At 41.7% G+C, this 20,474-nt stretch overlaps 1 protein-coding gene across 1 annotated transcript; it reads left to right on the top strand.

Annotated features, from left to right (window-relative positions):
• The first annotated feature begins 5,860 nt into the window (after positions 1 to 5,860).
• trib1 (tribbles pseudokinase 1) lies at positions 5,861 to 13,171 on the top strand. Its single transcript, XM_026156452.1, has 3 exons — positions 5,861 to 6,663; positions 7,461 to 7,753; positions 10,559 to 13,171. The coding sequence occupies exons 1-3, from the start codon at positions 6,343 to 6,345 to the stop codon at positions 11,031 to 11,033; spliced, it is 1,089 nt and encodes a 362-aa protein (XP_026012237.1). The 5' UTR covers positions 5,861 to 6,342; the 3' UTR covers positions 11,034 to 13,171.
• Positions 13,172 to 20,474: the final 7,303 nt, after the last annotated feature.

Genomic DNA, 20,474 nt, shown 5'->3' with positions numbered 1-20,474 from the left:
TCAACCTCTAAACATGCCTTTTGCACTGCACTTCTAGACCAAAGCCTACTTGATTCTTCTAAATATGTTTATAGCTTCTGTTCAGGAGGGTTACGCATCCATCTTGATAACAGGTCTTGCACTTACTGCAATTAACTCCTCTGAATGTAAAATAAATTGTAAACTAAAACAATGCCTTGCTCCCCCTTAGTTTGTGCAGGTTATGAGTGCTTTGTGACAACATATCAGTACTATTTGGTTGGAAATGTGAAGAAGAAAAATATTATAGGTTCTCAGTCAGGAAGATCATGGCAGTCTTGAGTGCTTGACTTGAAGGCCACTGAACTTGAAGACGTTTGTTTTCTCATCTGAGAGTCTTCTTTAGTTCTGAAGACTGATAGAGAATACCTCTCATGGATCTGTCACCTTGGAGGTGATCTTTTTATCAGACTATCAAATTTTCAAAAAGAAGTCAGACCTTGGCTCTTGCAACCCTAACAACTCAGATGAGGACATGGTTGGTGACTCTCAGAACACAGGGTTAAATCCTGGGACTCCCCATCAGCTGGTAAAACTGAGGAAGCACCTTCATTTGCGAGGTCTTCAAAAACCTATAAACAAAACCCAGATGCCTTCAACTCAGGCTCTTAATATTATAAAATATACAAAGAAAAAAACAAAACAAGGAACTTCCTGCCTTCTGAACCACAATAAAGATGACAAAGCATGTAGTTTTGCTTTGCCAGTCATTCATTTACAAGAACTGTCAGCCACAAAAGACATATTAACATTAGATAGCACTTCGTGTGAACGCTCTGTGGACAGCAGATGAAGAATTTAATTTTTCAGCTTAACTTTACAGCTTCTCAGTAGACCTTTGGGGAAGTCTTTGTGCTGAGTATGTGCAAATATGACACCTCCCCTCTGTGAGAACAAATGTTTTCAATCACAGGGGAACAATGTGTAGGGGTGTGTTCCAACGTAAAAACAATTAATGCTATAAAACCTGAGCTGAAAATATTGTAAAAATTAAAAGGATGCATGAAACATAACCTGGGATTGAATAGCACAAATATCTGTGCTGCCAAGGAGCCAGTGAGTCTAAGCTAACCTACCGTGTCTCAGCCCAAAGGATCAAAGAAAACGTGATGGACAGATTGGGATAACTAACAAGGACTGCAGAAATGTTTGGCCAGACTACAGTCTGGAGTCCTTCCACATGAAACAATCTCCATCTCAGCTCCTGGTTTGATTGATTGTCCTTGAGGTCAGTCTAGGTTGTAAAAATATAGAGCATATTCAGTAGGAATGATTATTGCGGATTGATGGCTAATTTGGTTGGGACCTCAACACTTAAGTTCATGCAGTTCACAATATGGGCGTTTATGTGAGAATATACACTAGAAAAAAGGAGTACTGCATGCTTTTAGGCAGAATTTTTATCTTGACAGAATAGAAAGGCAATAATTTTTCATTATAAGCATGTAGTTTAAAATCCATTGGCCCACTTCTATCTCCCACACTCTAATTCAGCATTCATAGCAAACTGTCAGCTGGCCAGAGAAACAATGGTAATGGCAGACAACCAGACATTTGGAGAAAACAAATTCTACTTTGCAAATGTCATAAAAGAAAACAGGCTGCATGATACCAACAGTGGAAATGATGGGCTTATGAAAAGACTCATATAATGTCCCTACTTCCTTCTGCTTCTTCCAGATTTACAAGAATAGGATCCAAGTTCAGCTGTAATTATACTTAACTGATATCATGAAGTTTGTGAAGCTGTTACTTTGTCAGAGAAATACAGATCAGCTTTCCTTTGCTGCAGAAGAGTTTTTGGGGGGAGGAGTTTAAGATTTGAGGTGCAGTCACTAAAATCATTTGACTAATACTTAACAAGGATAATAATTTTAACAATGTTAGCAAATAAATGCATACTACCAACAACAGATGAAAAAAAAAATCGAAATTAAAAGTGAAAGTTTCACATTTGGGTCAGTTCGTGTCTCAAAATGTCAAACTTTACAGTTGAAATAAACATGCTGGGAAAAAAGGTTTGGGGCTTTACATTAGATAAATATGCATAGAAGATTCAAAATATTTTTCAATCGTAAAGCTTTGCAAAAAGCGGTGTATCGCCTTTTAAGTGGGTGCTTATCCAGTCACTAGCTGTTTGCTAGCCTGCTAGCTTGACTGATCTGGAGCTCCCATTTTTTCACTGTCGGGATGCTTTTGGAGCAGTTTTCATGCAATTAACTGAAAAGGATGTGAATAGTTTTGTGTCAAGTTTAGTAACAGTGCTTCGGTGAATGTTCTGTCGAAGTTTGTTTGTTTCTCTGCAATGCATGAATGGACTCTACGGGTGCACCTGGCTAACCAAGTATGTGTTTGCTTGTGAGACATGGCCAAACATGCTCACATCTGTCTCCGAAAAAACCGAATAAAAAAGATTAATGCGAAATTACTTAACTGAACTCAACAAACGTGCGATAATGGGACAATTTCTGTGGTGTTACCATCAAGATAGCAAACAGATGTTTCTCCATCAATTGCATGAAGTCAGGTTATGTCAATCCGGTTGTTCAGTGATGACGCGACGAATCCTACTTCCGGGTCTAAAGTAGTCTGCGTTTAATATGGCTTTTGTGTTGTTAACATGTTTAATGTTATGTATTTTCTTCTATTTGATCTCAAAAAGCTCCTAAAACAGTCAGTGATCCCTGTTGACCTCCCTCAGCTTTTATTACCACTAATCATTTATTTAAGCTCAGTTTTTAAAACCTTAGGATTTAACTACAGCCCAGCCCATGCAGCAGTATATGAATGACTAACCTCGTATTGTGGATGGATTATCTCAGTTGTTCTCCTGGCTGAAGTTTGGTCCTTTTACAGCATCCTGCCATGCGATTACATTTGTTTCTGACCACTGAGAACACTCACGTTAACTTTTATCGAGTGGAAAAAAAGTTAGCTTGTTTATATTATGCTAGCATAGCTATGTCGCTAGCGGTCACGTAGCACATCATTATATACCAGCTAGCCCAACTTCAGTAACCCTACAAACGTCACTGCTGTTTAGTTTTCTGTCTTCATTTATGCTGGAAGTGATAACAGAGCTGTACGTTTGAATTTGTTTCCAAAACCCCGCAGTCAGGACATGCTATATTGTATTTAGATAGAAGCTAGCGAGCTAACTCCCTGCTAACTTCTAACTCCGTTAAATGTCATAAATTCCGTTTTCATGGATGCCTGGGTGTTAAACTCAATTGTTACACCTGGTAGAGCAGAACGCTGATCATTTTATTAAAGATGAAAGACTTTAGACAGTTTTTCAACTCTCAGTAATGCCACAGTGATCGTTTGATATATGGACCTGCAGCGGAGTTTAGACCCAGACACGGCTAGTGATGTCAGACTGAACAACCGGATAGACGCTAGCATTCACTGGTACAGTGGGTAACACATAGCGCAGAGGTTCTTCATTCAGATCCTGGCTGCAGGGCCTTTCTGTGTGGAGTTTGCATGCTGTCCTTGTGTTAGTGTAGGTTACCCCCGGGTATTCTGGTTTCCTCACACAGTCCAGAGAAATACATGTTAGGTCAACTGGTGATTCTAATTTGGCTATAGATGCGAGTAAAGTGCAGTGTGTAACTCTTTTTTGGGTCAAAAAAAGAAAGAAAAAACAGTTCTAAATAAAAACAAATCTTTAATCTTTTTTTAACATATTACAAAACTAAACTAAACTTAAAAAAAACACACATGAAAGAAGCATTCTCACTGTTTACTCATCATGTTTAACACAGAAACTGATAACATGTGGAAGATTTAACAGTTTTTTAATTATTATAAAGCATCTAAAGTATCAACAGAAAGAGGTAGCCTAAAGCAGGCTGAGCTGATTCTGGTGACTATACATCTAACTTGAGTTACTGTCTCACATCTGCAGCTCTGTTAATTGCATGTGTCTGTGTACGTTGGTAAAAATGAGCATGAATGAAAAGTAACCCACAGTGATGCCTGGATGTCAGCCAGATCAGACTTGAACTATTCTCAGAGCAGATCAATTCCCAGTCTCTCTTTATTGCTGCCAGTGGTGAGTGACTCAGCTAATTATAACAAGGAAGATCATGCCCTGAATACTGTTTTCACTTCTAGCTCACTGGCTACTCAGTAACACTCCTACTCAGGCACTGTATACATGCACATACCCACACACACCATGAGGCACACACTGGCTGACCAGCTATATATACTGCTACAACCTGCTATTCGGCAATAAAATCTATATTGTGTAGTCCACAGCCCACATATCTTGATGTGACTTTGCGTGATGTGATATTCCAGCATGAACTCTCAGTTACACTGATACAAAATGTGACCTTACATGCGCACACAAGCTTTCTTTAATCACAGCAAACACAAATAAGTCAGCTTTTCCAGTATCCTCCTAAACACCGTGTCACGCACAAACAGACTCCAAACACACATAATCACTTTGATGTCACATAACAATAAACCTTCAGTACCTCTGCCTCCCATTCCCACAGTGTTTCATCCTGTTTGTTCGACTTCTTAAAAAGAAAAAGAGGGAAGGCAGAGAGAGAGGAAACCTGTTCCCGTGCCTGCTCAGCAGCATGACAAAGACACTTGCTCACAGAGACACGCATGCATCAATCAGTTGAGTGAGTCACCTTTTTCGTAGGACGACCACTGCGCAAAGAAAGAATGCAAGGCCTAAAAATAACAGCCATCATTCCTATGGAATCTGCAGCTCATCCATGTTTGGACAGCCTGCAGAAACAGGTTTGCATGACCTTTTTGAATCAAGCTGTGCCCAACCGCTGTGACCCGGTTAAGTGTGTGACATGTTGTGGAAGGAACCGTGTTAGAGATGTGAAAAGAAACGACTGGGAACGGCCTGCTTCTGATTGGCAGGATTGGCCGCACTAAAGAGGTTTGACGGTGCACACGCGCACACAGGCCAGCTGCTGCTCTGTTTTCAGTGAATGCTCAGTGAGCCTCTGCTGCAGCCACTGTGCTCATTCAACATAAAGCAGTGGAAAAAGAAAACTCTTGCGCAACACGCACATGGTCACACGTGTGCACACACCCCGACAAACACACACAAACATGCACATTTATAATTGCCCAACAGGACTCGTCTCAGCGCTCATCACAGGAATGTTTTTCAAACTATATCCTGCACTTCACCCTTGAATTTTTGACGGTCCATCGTTCGCTTGATTCCTATCATTGCATAATTCTCATAAAGAATTGCACAGCATTTGGCTCCTTTGGTAGGGGTGCTTGATGTACAAGTGGTTTCACCTTAGCCTGGCTGCTATGATGTTGTTTACAGAGCCAAGCTGGCATATTTTTCTGTGAGTTCTTATAGCCCAACAAAACTACAGCTTTACGGGGGTGAGTCATATCCACAGACCCAGCATGGGAAAATATCATGGTGTTGTTAAAGCCAGAGTTCAAGCTAGCACACTGAAGCTTTTTGTATGGGCTGGTTCACACCTGAAGCCCAGCGTTTAGAGAGCAAACAGTTCCGGTGCCACGCAGAGGTCTGTGGAGAAAATGTTACAACTGGCAATAAAGGGCAATAAGAGCCGAACACTAAGGAACAACTGAGTCAGACAAGGTACTTCAAGGATTGTTAATTATTGCCTAAAACATGTGCATGCTTGATGAGGCAGCTGATAAGTAACAGATGATTTCTTCACTCCTCTCATCAGCTCCTCAAGTTCCTTTGGTATCAGCAAAAAAAAAACTCTTATGGGGGAATTTGAAGATTCATGACACACTGGTTAGGAAAAATAAATAAATAATGTTTGAAGCATATGCTCACGAAGTCGTCTGAGAAAGCTAATACAGTGGGTAGTGTCATCAGAGCCGCGCTGAGCAGGATTGCTCAATGGTTGTGTCACCAGGAGGCTGGACTGGTCGGGCGGAGTGTTTGAGCTCAGAGCTCAACATCACTGGAGCTCACTCACTCTCAGCCACTCTTTGAGTGTGAGGCGGTCTCTCTTTCTCTCTGTGTCCTCTCTCTTTTCTCCTCTCTCTCTCTTCTCTCTCTCTAACAAACACTGACTCTGGGCTATGAGGGATCGGATTTTTTTTCCTCTCACCAAAAGTACACAGACCTCAGAAGCCACGAGCACTCACTCTACAGAAGGACGTCGATTTGGATTATTACCAAAATCCGCTGAAGTTTCTTTTATGTGTCACCAGTGCTGAGTCTTCTACGGAGAAATGGAGAGCACAGTTTGTAGCTTCTTTTAACCGTCAAAGGGAGCATCTAAAAGCAGACGGAACGGACCTCGCTTCTTTTTTTTCTTTTTTTTTTTTGCTTTCATGGTGAATCGGCCTATCAGGATGAACTTGCAGTGGAGCAGCCGGGCACCTTGCATCCGCGCGGGGAGACTCGCGCACAAGCGGCTTGATTCAGACGATCAGCCGCCGGCCAAATGCGCCCGGCTGAGCGCCGAGGCTGGGGACACGCAGGGACTCCTCGGCACCTCTCCCGGATCCCCGGTCAGCCCCGGCTTAACCTCTGTCCCACCGACTCACCAGGGACCGTCCAGCATAGGATCGTATCTACTTCTACCTCTGGCGGACCGGGAATGCATGCACAGCGCGATGAACACCGATACTGGCATTGAACTACTGTGTAAGGTATGCGCAATCCAGTCATTGTGCAATTTCTTTGAATGAAGGATGTTTCAAGACATCCCATTGCCCAATACCCTGTCTGACATGTCATCCGTATTTGGCTGACTTTTTCACCAGATGTCATTCTCACGCGAAATGTGTCACGATTTCCATAATAAAAGTCTTACTTCATTGTATATATTTTTTATTTTATTTTTTTAAATGTCTGAACCTGATAAGGCTCCTTTCATTTTTACACGTCGTGAAAGAGCAGCCAAACCCTGTGTTGCCTGTTTTGTATTGTGAAAATTCAGCCTATCATACTGAAGCCCACCAATCCTTGGCACCGGTGCTTCGCACTGTGTCTGTCAACTGGGCTCATTTGCATACACGTCACCGCAGTACGCCACGCTGTGACACACAAAAATGCAAACATGTGAGGCAAAAAGGCTCTCGTGATAAGGATCTTTCCCGATAAGGACAGGGTCCTCCACTGTTCCAGATCCCTGTTTATTTTGCACGATAGACCTGCAGGCGTTTGGCTTTGTTGATTAATAAAGTTAATCGCTTCACGCTTTGATGATTCATTTGTCACGCGCTTGCAAAAGCAATGTATTGAGCTGGAATCAAAGCATATCCCAAGCCTTTTTTATGTCGCTGCCAAATGTTCATGGTTGTTTACTTAGATGATCATTAAGAACACACTGACCTATTGCCTCGTCCTCCTCCTCCTCCTCACACTCACTCTCTCTCTTCTCCTCCTTACCCATCTTTCTAATTTCCATCCTGCATCCCTCCTTTTCCTCCCATCTTTCTTCCAGGTCTTTGATATGGGGGTATACCAGGAAAAGATCAGAGCCTATGGTATTCTACCAGCACACAAGAATGTGGCCGGCATCAGGGACATCATCCTCGGTGAGCGCAAGGCCTACGTGTTCCTGGATAAAGACTTTGGGGACATGCACACTTTGGTAAAGAGCTGTCGCCGACTAGACGAGGGACATGCCTGCAGGCTCTTCCGTCAGGTGGCCCTGGCTGTAGCCCACTGCCACCAGGCAGGCATTGTGCTGGGTGACCTGAAATTACGCAAGTTTGTCTTCACTGATGACAAAAGGTGAGGATTCACCTGTCACGATTCTCGAATTGCTCTCAGTCCTTAACACTGATCTCAGCTATACAGATTTATTTGAATGCTCTCAAACATCTAGTGTAGTGGCACATGCCAGTGAAAACACAGAGCGAAGACAGCAGCAGCTGATACACACACAGGCCATGTGTGCAGATATCAATGTGGGCACAGATAGAGTAGGAGGTTCTGTACTTGTGGAGGCAGACTGCTTAGCTTCCCAGATTTTCGCCCTCTCTGTCTGTCTCCCTATTTCACTCTCGATGTGTCTCTTTGTATGCAGCGTTGTGTGTTTGTTTTGCATGCTTGTGCACAGGCAAGCATGTGTGAATGTAGTGGGTGGTAGTTTGGCAGAGCTGCGAGACGAGGCTGCTGAATGAGAAAATCATACCTTCTGTGGTCTATATCTTAGAATGCATTTATTACTCATCATTTATTAATAAATTACATCATAGCAATGCTGCAGGATAAATGGCGTGTCCAGCAAGATTTCATTCACTTACATCCATGAAGTAGTATGCTTTGAACCTGCTCCCACACACACACACCTACACACACACACACACATCTAAATGCCTGCATCTCCCAGTGCCAGATATAGTTCAGGAAGATACACAAAATCCATGCTTGCAAAACTGTTTGTCGCCTCTTTGCCCTTGCGTCACTCTCTTTTCTGTAAGCGTCCACTGATCCCCTCCCCCCCCCCCCCCCCCCCCCCCCCCCAATCCGGCTCTCCAAAGGGCCTTTTTCATGGAGACTTTTGAACAGTAACATTCTTCAGTCATGACCTCTGGGTTAGCTGGGTTACAGTCGATGAATGAGAGCAGACAGCCAGTGAGAGAAGTTGAAGTTAGTCGCGTCCCTCTGATAGCTATATGGCTGCAGAGCGATGAGTCACTGTGTATATGGGCAGAGGGGAAGAGGGGAGGGAGGGGGGTGTTGCACAGCTTTTTTCTTTTTTTCTTCGTGCGTGTGCATGTGTCCGTCCATGCATGTTCGCGCATTCAGAGCTGTAAAGCTGCGGTCCATTGCAAGTTCAAGTGGCTTGTTGCTGGCAGTTCAGTATTTCGTCAACGGAGCGACGACACTGCAACATTAATGTTGGTAGGCTGACCTGCTCGACCCGTGAAGATGTGTTGTGACGGCATCTTTTTTTTCTCATGCAGACTTCTCTGTGCACTTTTTGTGGTAACATTTCAAAGCGCCACTACAAAAAAAAAAAAAAAACTCAAAAGCATCCTGTCGTGACTAACCTGCAGGCTTTGCTGATAACATTAAACGGCTCTGTGACATAATGGAATTTGGCAGTATTCATTTCCAGAAAATCAGCTTTGTTCACCCTGAGATCACCTCTTTTGCTCTTTTGTCCAAACACAGACAGACAACAACTTAAGGCTCACTGAGCTCTTACGATTCTGCATGACCTCATTTATTCCGTCATCCATTCCTCCAAAATTCACAATCAGGCATCTTTCAAACCCCAGCGCACAAGCCGTGATGCAATGTCCTGGCCAACAATGCAGCGGCCAAGCCAGCGACAGAGAAAGTCACAACATTTTGACAAATGCTAGCTGCATTCGCACACACACTCGCACACACACACAGACATACACAGTGCAGTTGGGAGAGCCAGTTTAGGAAAGGTGACTAGCACTCTGAAGCATGCAGAGCTTCACAGTCAGGCCAGCCTTCCCGTGCGTCACTGATGTGGCAACAGCCATTTGAGGGTAATTATGGGATGGCTGGCGCCGCAAGTGTGGGACCCAGGTGCAGATAGCCTCGGCTCGAGAAAGAGAGAGAGAGAGCGAGAGAGGAGGAGGAGGAGGAGAGGAGATATGTACTCTCAACAGTAGGATGAGTCATTCTCTCCACCCCTCTAACTCTCTCTGTTCTGTTTCCTTTTCTGTCTCCATCTCCTTTCTCCTCTCCTGACATATCTCCTCCACTATCTCGCTGTTTAAATATCATTTGCTTTTCCGTCTTGGTCCTTCTGGCTGTCACTCTTTTCATCCTGTCTCCGTGGCTTTTTCTTTGTCTGCAGTCAGTCCATCTGACATCTCAAGTGTCTCACTGGGGCGACCCCCCGAGACTGAGATACAACAGAACTCTTTATGTGCGCTTCACTTGATGAAATCCCCTCCAGTCATTATACACAAATTAAATTAGAACTAAAAACAGTCTGTATCTGCTGCTGTAAAAAGAAAAAAAAAGTAGAAAAATGCATGACATATTTTTTTGCCCATGGAAATGGCAAAAGTTTCCCATCAAATGTTCTATCTTTGCGCAAGAGCGTTTCAGTGGTGAGTACCTCATCCTGAAAAAAAAATGTGCTCTCACAGTCTTAGTTGCTCTGCTGCAGGACTAAATGTACGTCCTGTCATTAACTTGGCTAAATATAGCATTGTGTGTGTGAGAGTAAAGAAGGAGGAGGGGGGTGTTGGTGTAGTGTATTTATGTGTGTTTACATGACCATGTGAGTGCCAGGAAGTCATTGGAAATTTGCTTAGGCAGCTCTGCTTCTTAAACGGGAATCACAGTGGCGCACTTGGGTCGTAGTAAGTTCACTTCTGTGTGTGTGTGTGTGTAAAACTGTCTGTCCATCTGTCTGTTGCACAGATTAAAGCTAGAGGAAGGAAACACACTGTACTTATGCTGCTTTACAGTAAAATTAAAGCCCTCTCTTGTGGTTATTTTTGTGCAATAGCGGTTTGGCTCAAACATACATATATTGACATTTTGTGCTATTGAAGTCCATTCCAGATATCTTGACCTTTGGTTTTACTTGCTTTACAGGACGCAGGTGAGACTAGAAAGCCTTGAGGACTGCCGCGTCCTGGAGGACCCCAAGGATGACTCTATGTCAGACACCCACGGCTGCCCTGCCTACGTCAGCCCAGAGATCCTCAGCGGTTCCACGCCTTATTCCGGCAAGATGGCCGACATGTGGAGCCTCGGGGTCATGCTGTACACCATGCTGGTCGGCCGCTACCCCTTCCACGACCCGGACCCGGCCACACTTTTTTCCAAAATTCGCAGAGGCCAGTGCTGTTTGCCTGAAGGTTTGTCTCCCAAGGCCAAGTGTCTGCTCCAGAGCCTGCTGAGGAAAGAACCCTCTGAGAGACTCACAGCAACTGAGCTGCTCGCTCACCCGTGGTTCCACGTGCCGCCATCGTCCCGGGAAGCGGCGCTGGGTGACCAGGAAGTAAGCTCGGCCGAACAAACGGTGCCATCCTTTGATGCGGAAGAGGACGACGACCTCTTCTGCTGACGGATTCGATTTGAGTCTGACTGAGGGACCAAAACAAACTATGAGGGATTCATTGTTGTTTTGTTTTTGTTGTTTTGTTGGGGTTTTTTTTACATTGGCACTTTTTAGAAACCCATTTGTGTACTGTTGTGTGTACATACACCCTCAAGCTTTCTACAAAATCTTACTGTACTGTATTTTGTTGTCGTATACATGTTACTCGCTAAGGGCATTGTTCACAATGATCACTCATTGTGTTTCTGTATGTGTGATTTGGAAATTATTTGGTGCTAGAAGAATTAACCATGACAGAAATAAGCCAGATCGTGTATTTTAAAAAAAAAAAAAAATCTCCACAGGCTTCTCCGAGCGTGTCACGGGAATTTAATAACCAGTCGGAGAGAAGTCATTGATGTTTGTTCTCAGCGTGAACTCATGAGACTTCGTAAAGCATTAGCTGAATCTCGAGCGGGAGGCGAGGAGACCAGGATGTTGTTCCTCTCACTCTCTAACCAGACTGCAGGCTTCACCAGCTGACTCACCGATCAGCTCGAGGACCGCCAAGCACGAGCTTGACGTCTTGAAGCAGACAGTGACATAAAGTGAGAAAGATGGATAGCAGAGGACTGATGTGTCATCCTCAGCGGGACACTACAAAGGTGTCTCACTGCCAATCTGGCACTGTCTCCGCGAATGGAGCGCATTTACAAATTTCACACCACGCACAGAAGGTTGAGACAGGCAGGGTGTTACTGGTGTAAGACTGGCAGAAAAATGGTAAGAGCTCGACACACACACACGATGCTGACACAAGTCCTTGTTAATGGCTAACAGAGAAAAGTACATCTCGGTCATTTTATCATTTAGAACTGTTAAGACTGTTTAACATTTATGGCACAAGCTCAAAGCTGAATATCTTGCCTAAAGGTTGAATCCGAACACAAATATGAGCATCAGTCCATCCAGCATGTCTGAAATCCTGCATATGTGCAATTGCCATCAGCTAAAACCCAACACTAATGCTTCTGGTTTAACTACCTAAATGCTGGGAGCAACCCTGGTTTTAAACACTTGGCCACATGAATCAGCAGCATCAGAGATTACTGAATAATTCCTGAACCCGATGGCATCAGGTTCAATCAATCAAAGAAAAAAAAGGGAAAACAAGCACCGATGCAATCAAAAAAAATCTGCATTTGTTCATGAAATGTGCCAAATATGCACTTAAATTGGAAACCGACGCATTGCAGAAAAATGAAGACTTTCCCAGCTGAGCAGTCGAGCCTGTTTTGTTCATTTCTGTCGGAACATTATGTGAACCTGTTTTGCTTTAACAAAAGCCGAGCTGTGCTGAGTGTTGTGCCCGTATCACTGTGTTTCATAAACTGAATGACTCTGAATCAGTCGCAGTCAGATATTTGATGTTGGTTGTCTGTTGATGACTCAACACTTGAGCGTGTCTGCAGAGAATGGTGATGACCTTGGCTGGAAGAATCTGTTCAGACTGTTTCACCTCTTTAGTGGTACTTTTTATTTTTTATTTTTAATCTCCCCCCTTTCCTTTTTTCTTGTTTTGAAAGCTACGGATCCATGGAGACTAGTCTTCATAGTTGGTGACATTTTGTACCACGCTCTAAGATACACTGTTCGTTTGTGAAAAGCAAATAGAGAGTTTCAGCCACATTCAAGCTATTATAGCCAGCTGTTTTGCTCTGGTACAATTTATTGACAATGGTACTAAATCTGGCACATCAGAGAAGTGTTGCGCATTAATTTTTCTTTCTTTTTAGTCACGCAGTAGGCTAATAGAGCATCTCGCGGTTCTTTCTTTCTTTCATCTGCTCAAGAAGACCAGATGGAAGGAGACTCGTGACAATCGCAATTGTCCTTCACAGCGAAATTAATTTAAGAGGTTAACGATGTTGTTTCTGTTTCATACATGTAGAGTGAGTCACGCCTTCATGTGACATGTAAACTGACACGGGTGCACAATCTTCATAATGCACTGTGAATTATGTATTTGTGACACAACCTAGAGGCTATTTTTAGTCCGGATAGGTTACACACAAGAGTTATATTCATTGTATAAAATATGTAAATATGTATATTTGAAATATGTGTGGAGTTGTTGAATAAAGATCACATTTTTCATATTCTCACAGCATGTTATTATTTATCACTGCCACTTGTCTTTCGCACACACAGCCATACTAACGCCTGCCCGGCTCTGACGCACGCCTCAGAGGTTTTCCTGGAAGAATTCTCTCAGCGCCGCTCTTCATCACCGTGAGGGAGAACAATGCGATTTCCCTCAGCGCTTTCAATTTCATTTTTGCAAGAGAAAGGAACCGAGGAAAAGAAAACTGCCTCTCCCACTTTCTCCATCTCTGCCTCTAGCCGTTTACTCTTCTCTGACCTTTGTGTAATGTAACATTTAACTCCTCAAACACACAAATGTCAATAGTGGGTCAGTGTTTCTTTCCTGGAACACACAAGGGGGAGCATAAGCGCTGCTCTCGTTCTCTTTTTCTCCAGCTTCAGCAGTAACCAGGGGAACTCGAGGTCATCCCATCAAACAGTGAACAACAGCACTATTTGAAGTCAAATACTTACATGCTTTCATATCCAATCCTTGTTTGCCTGTGAATCATTTGACCTATAAGAGCTTGGCATATCTCCACCCTCTGTGTGTTATGACTACCTTAGGCATGGCTGGCCGGGGCTTGCGTAAGCGTTGTTCGTGTGTGCGTGTTCATGTGCATACCTGCCTGCATGTGTGTGTGTGTGTGTGTGTGTGTGTGTGTGTGTGTGTGTGTGTGTGAGTGTGTGAGAGAGAGAGAGAGCAAAGGAGTCAGATTAAGTATCAACAGGGTAACTGGAGTGTCTCAGCTGCTGGGAAGCTGCCAAACGATTGCTTAACACATCAGAGCCGGGCTCCTCCAGGAATGACAACAGGGCCCCTGAAAAGTAGGCTAGTCGAAGGTCAAGTAATGAATATCTGGAGATGTGTGTTGGGGGACTGTGTGTTTGAGAGGAAATTTGATTGTGTGTAGCAAGCGACAGCCTCTGGGGCTTAAAAATGAAGCCAACGCGGAAGTGCCGAGTGCACTTCCTGCAAAGGCCACCTCAGGTTAGCTCCAAAAGAGAGTACATCCCTGTAGACTGCCATGCTACAACATCCCTTTTACAGCATTAAAAGGCATGTTTATGGTCTGGAGCAAACACAGACGGTACAAAAGATGAACGTAGCTACCATGATGTCATCCTCTGCTGTCTAAACTTCCATTTTGAAGCCTTGACGTAAGCGTTTCTTTTGCATAGCCATTTGCAAAAAACAGACGTGACTGACAAGTAAACTAAACAATGAGTGTTTAGTTTACAGGTAATCCTTCAAGTATGACCAAGATGTACTAAATAGACTTAATTTTTTTGATTCAGTGTGACCTAAAACAGGTGTCTGAGCCCAAAAACCCATCAGCAAAGTGTTTACAGAGGTTAAAACTGAAAGCTGTTTTCCCTTAGACTTCTATGAAAGTGGAAGTCTTTTTGGAGCCACGGCTTTTGTTATCTGTTGGCCTTAAGATAGAATGCAGGTTTGAGGGAGTTCTAACTTAATTGTAATGACCCGTAAGATTCATTCTTGTTTTCTTCTGTCTATGAGTACAAAGGATTGCATACCGGTAAGGCTTAGAGCAATGCTGATTGACAGCTAGGGTTGAATGGCAGGATGTGCCAACATAGGGAGATGTAGCCAGTGGCTACAATGTCAATGTCAAGCATTGTCAAGAACATGTCAAAGTAACAAGTGACGATATAACCCCGATTATATAAAATATTGCTTAATCAGAAGCTCACATAGTCTGACGTCTAAAAGGAAAACAAAGGCATATGCCTTATAATGCATAACAAATCTTTGTTTTCTGTATGCACTTCCATACAAAGACAATGAATTTCTGAAAATCTCCACCCTGGAAAGAGTTTTAGAAAAGATCAATTTTCAGTGACCTAACAAGCCGTTTGCATGTTGCCAAAACACTAAAATGCATAGAAAAAGCTACGTTTACCAAAATACCCATACAGGTGTGGACAGAGCTTGGATTTTCCTAAGGTTAAAAGTTAGGGTCATGGCTACTTTGACAGATGTGGCAATTGTCTGCAGGTCATCAGCGCCATTGATTCAAACTCCAGAACTGGATTGGTAACTCCAGTTCGGTTGTCAGTGTCTTTTGGAGCACTTTAATAGATTTCTCTGTTTAATATAGCTTCAATTATGGTGGGTGGAATTTTTATATTTTATTAGCATATTGTCTAATTAACAGCATCTGTGGCTGAACAACAGCGATTTCTCATGTCATGTTACGTGACCATCACGTGAGAGTTGTCCACTATATTGAAAGGGATACAACTAACAGTTGCCAGCGAAAAATTGGTTTTTCCTGACTGGTTACTAGAAGAAACTAGTGTCAATGAGAGTGTTCCACCAAAAACGACTTCTTTGGTTGCTAGCAGCCCGAAGCTGTTACTGGTAGTTTGTATGGAAGACACATCTTGTCTTCAAATGCTCGCTACTAGCTCCGAGCCGCGCGGTTCGAAATGTACAATGTTCACCTTCAAAATGAAAGTTGTGCCTCAACGCAGCAACCACCACATTTCAAAACATGTAACTTTGTGTTACACTTTTCATAAACTATACATAGTTTGTTCTGGTTGCTTGTTCTGGTTGCTAGCTCTGGTTGCTAGCTCTGGTTGCTAGCTCTGATTACTAGCGAGCTGCTAGCAAACTATTTTAAAGCCAAGAATGTCATAACCACCTGTACCAGTCTCAGCAAAAAGCTCAGACTGTAAATTATTGGTGTATGTTAACTGTTCGGTTGGGACCCTGCTTATCTTACCCTAGTACCTTCGTGTCAGACAATCATTAGTTTCACTTTTAACAATGATTGTCTGATCTAAGAAGGCTATTTAGTGCATTTATTGAAATTAAAGTCATGGTTAACAAAAGTTTTTGTGGTAAATATTAACTTAAGGTGAGGTGTTTTGAAACGGACTAAGGCACACTGTGTGTCTGTGTGAGATCATCCTGCCACAAGTGTAAACTTTATCCTTCCTTTTATCCGGGATCATTAAAGTTTCCCAACCACCTAAATGTAAACAGCAGACTTCACAAACTTCCCCAAAGCATTACAGCTGTCCTTGTTGGATATTACACTCACCAGGGCATTATCAGATACTTCCTTGATTATCTATGATGTCATTTCATAAAATAAAAATGACAACAGGGTAATTTATAGTATTTCAGTGGATTTTTAGAAATGATTTTAAGGTTTGTAAAATACATAAATGACAGAATAGTCTTTTCCAACATTATCTTTCATTTAAAAACTATATGCTTTGTTTTTCCACGTAGCTCAAACGGGAAAAGGTGTAATTTAGGAGTCATTCTGATCTCCTTATTACCAAAATGCCACAGGAGGAAGTGAAACGGCATATCTGAAATATAACAGTAAAGCACCTGCTCTGATGATAAAAGTGTTATGCCTCTTCCTGGAACTTGTTGGCTCGGTTGACCACTCCGGTGATGCAATGGAAAATAGCCTCCTCTGTTTAAATGACATGTTGACCTGATTTATTTCATAATACGAATCCCCAGAGGAATGCGGGGCATTGTGTTGACGGCGTTCGGGAAGGAATGCTTCTAATAAGGCTGGTATTTTCGCCTTTTCATCTTAGATCACAAAGGCATACCTGCAATTTATGTGACAAGACAAAGCTGTGATCTCTGCTGCGATCTTGTGGAGAAACTGTAAACTGCAGCTTTGCGTCAGATCATCTCTGCTCAGTAGCCAGCTGAGTATTTCCTGCATTTTATGACACTGTTGGGCACAGAGGTATGTACTTACACAAAAACAATTGTATGCTAATTGTATGTGTTCCTGATTCATGTTGTTACTTAGCAGACATACACATCTAAGGTTAATATTAATAATATTAATACAAATTAACATAATAAATAATAATGAATAATATTACTAAAAGATTAGTATTGATCATTTATTTATTTAAGGACACCTCGGATTATGTAAATCTTGCCTTTTAAATACAGAACTGACAAAAATGAATAAGAACTCTGTTCATAATAAGTATATTTTAAAGCATTAAACCCAATCATTCTCAATCGTTGTCTGCTTTTCTCTTGTTTATATTATAAGTGCATCGAAGCTGAAGGACCAAAAGTCTCAACCACAACAAGGCATCAATTTGTCCACAATTCACAACAATCACTACTCCCTCTACAGTGTTGCTTACAGTTAATAAATGAATAAATACATGAATAAATACAATTTACACCCAAAATGTTAACTTTAAGTAGCTTGATTACATGGAAATTTTCCATGTCATTTAGTTACAAAATGCAAAACACTACATTTAATGGAATCTGGTCAAATGACATTTACTGGATTGGTATACATTCAGTTTATACCAAGCATTTTTCCATAATGATTAATTGTTTAGATAAATAAACCTCTGATTTTATATATTTCTGTTGCATTTTATTCAAAATTATTGCTTCATATGTATTTTATCAGAGCAAAAGAACTGTTTTGGTGCAAAATCTAATTCAAATTCATTAAACACAGTGATCACCTAATGGGTCTTCTCTGTAAAATAATGGAAAGGTCAAGGGCACATTTAACATTGTTCTGAGCTAGGTTAGGGCCAGCCAAGATCTAGGGCCAAACCTTTGTTAGATTAAGATTCTTCATGTTGATTCCAACCTGTCTCCATATTTATCATGCACAGTATGAGAATTTTACCAAGTGATGTGATGGTTTAAAATGTCCCTTTGCTGCACAACTTGCACATGTTAGTTGCGTTACTGGAGGGAGTGGTCATATTAGCTGGTTCCCACATTAGGAGGGTATGTTTGGGGCCTTCCCGTCACCATTGCGCTAACATTACAGTCACTGCTATGGCATGCTGATGTGTTTCATGCTTTTTATGGACTTTGTTTACAACTGACCATGTACTCATAAAACTCCTGAACTCAAACACTTGTATTTGGTGTTGCAGGAGATTAATTTGTCCTTGATTTGATTGTGGTTTTCTGACAAGAAAACTTTCTTTCTGTGCCTTACACATTACAGTAACCTGTGTACTGTGATGGATCATGAGCTGAATGGGCTACTAAATCATTGATGTTGTGGTTTTATTGCTTTGTTTGAGCAAAACGAGACACTGTAAATCATCAAAACTGAAACTTGGGACTGTTTTCTGACCAGACCATAAATTTTTAGATCCAATTTATGTTTATTGTTCATGTTTCTAGCATTGTTTTTCCCATCCTATGCATCTTATGCACTCTTCCTTGTACATATAAGCATGTTTACTTGACATGAATCTTATTTATTCCCGTTATTGGGGCATTGCTGTCTCATCCATGCATGCTACCATCACGAATGGTAAGAAATCAGCTGCAGAAATGTGGTTGTCACACACAAAATGGCAACCACCTCTTAAAAACACTGCTCCATAGCTGCTGGTGGTCAAAAGTACAGCAGGGTAATCACAAGAATAATCAGCAAATTAATCAACAGCGACAAAACTCGTTATCCTTGGAAGTAAATTCATTTTTACAAGAAAACATGGAAAAGTGTAATTATCTTTTTCTGACAGCATGAATCTCCACTGGAGGTAAATGGAAGTGTTTGGGTGTTGTAAAACATGGAGGAGCAGGATCAGGGAACATCTTTCTGATGAGGTTATGCCCCCTGGAAGTGTGTGTTATGATCATGATTGTTTTCTATTCAGAATGAGACACATAAAAACATTATTAGGACATTAAAATATGCTGATGACATGGCAGTAGGAGGTCCGGTTTACACGATTGTTTTTATCGCGGCTGATCTACAAAAATAAATCAGTTCAAGTATCATGAATCTATCTCTCCTACTGATCAACAAGCTTGTTGTGAACTGTGTGAACCTGTTCTACTTTTCCTCATTATCTGTCATATATGCACTCCAGTGGCACATGCTCCTACTGAACATGGCCAAAGTTCAAAAAATGAAATCAGTGTATGTGCAAATAATAATAAAAGTTCAGGCTTCAGACAGCCAATCAGAAAAAAGTTGGCTTAAAGGGAGGGTGAGTTACAGTGTGCTGTTTGCACCAATTTCCAATATAAGACTTATATGCACCAAAATGAGTTTGATGTTAGTATGAAGTCATACAAAGTCAAACAAAAAAAGTTCTGATTCAGTGACGGGCAAGGTTAGGTGTTCCTGAACTGCCTGCAAATTAACATGATACATACACTCATCAGACTCATCATTAGGTACACTTGTTCAACTTCTTCCAGCTGCTCTCCTCCTGAGATTATTGCCTCTTTCTGGCAGCAAATTAGGAAATTTTAAGTGTTAAGCAAATATATAAACTGCAACACTATGGAGCCACTAACTGTTCAACTCCTCATTACGACAAATATATAATCAGCCAATCACATGGCAGCAGCTCAGCGCATTTAGGCATGTAGACCTGGTCAAGACAATCTAGCGAAGCTCAAACTGAGCATCAAAATGAAGAAGAAAGGTGATTTAAGTGACTTTGAACATGGCGCAGTTGTTGATGCCAGACAGGTTGGTCGGAGTATTTCAGAAACTGTTGCTCTGCTTGGATTTTCCTACACAAACATCTCTAGAATTCATAGAGATTGGTCAGAAAAAGAGAAAATATCCAGTGAGCTGCAGTACTCTGGACAAAAATACCTTCCCAGATAGATCGACTTTGGCATGTGGTGGAAAATGATAGATGTCCTGCCAACAAATCTGTGTGGTGCTCAGTACCTCAAAGATATCAATATTTGAGATATTTATATATAAAACATTATTGAATCTGAATAATTCAGGCAGTTTTGAAGGGAAAAGGTGTCCAACCCAATACTAATGAAATATAACTAATGAAGTGGCCGATGAGTACTACATATCAGTAGTCAGGTGTAAAGACAGATAAGAATGAAACTTGTTTTCATTGTAATCTTTTATTTCTATACAATGTTACAAATTATCTGCAGGTCAAGTGAGTATGGACTTTGGCTTAGCTGATATTGGGGTTATGTTGTTACTCGGAATGAAGCACTACACACTATGCAGTGCAAACAAACGTCAAGAATTTACAACGCAGATAACAGATTGAGCTTGAGCTCCACTGGGAACAATAGTTAATTACATTTTTCTTTATCTCCCTGTAGTTTGCATTCTTCAAAACCACAGTTTAGATAAACTGTTGATTGTTGTAGCACTAAGACCCTATATATGGGGAGTTGTTATTTAGCAGCAGAAAGTTTTAAAGAGATTATTAAGTTGTAGGTCTTGAGGCAGAAATATGTGTTTTAAAAAAAGAAAGAATGAAAGAACAAAAAGGAAAAGAAAAGAAAAAAGAGGGAGATTTTCATTGCTCTCGTTA

Source organism: Astatotilapia calliptera, chromosome 22 (assembly GCF_900246225.1).
Source record: "Astatotilapia calliptera chromosome 22, fAstCal1.2, whole genome shotgun sequence".
NCBI classification, from domain to species: domain Eukaryota; kingdom Metazoa; phylum Chordata; class Actinopteri; order Cichliformes; family Cichlidae; genus Astatotilapia; species Astatotilapia calliptera.
Note: the sequence above shows the minus strand (reverse complement) of the source record. Positions and strands in the feature narration are given on the sequence as shown.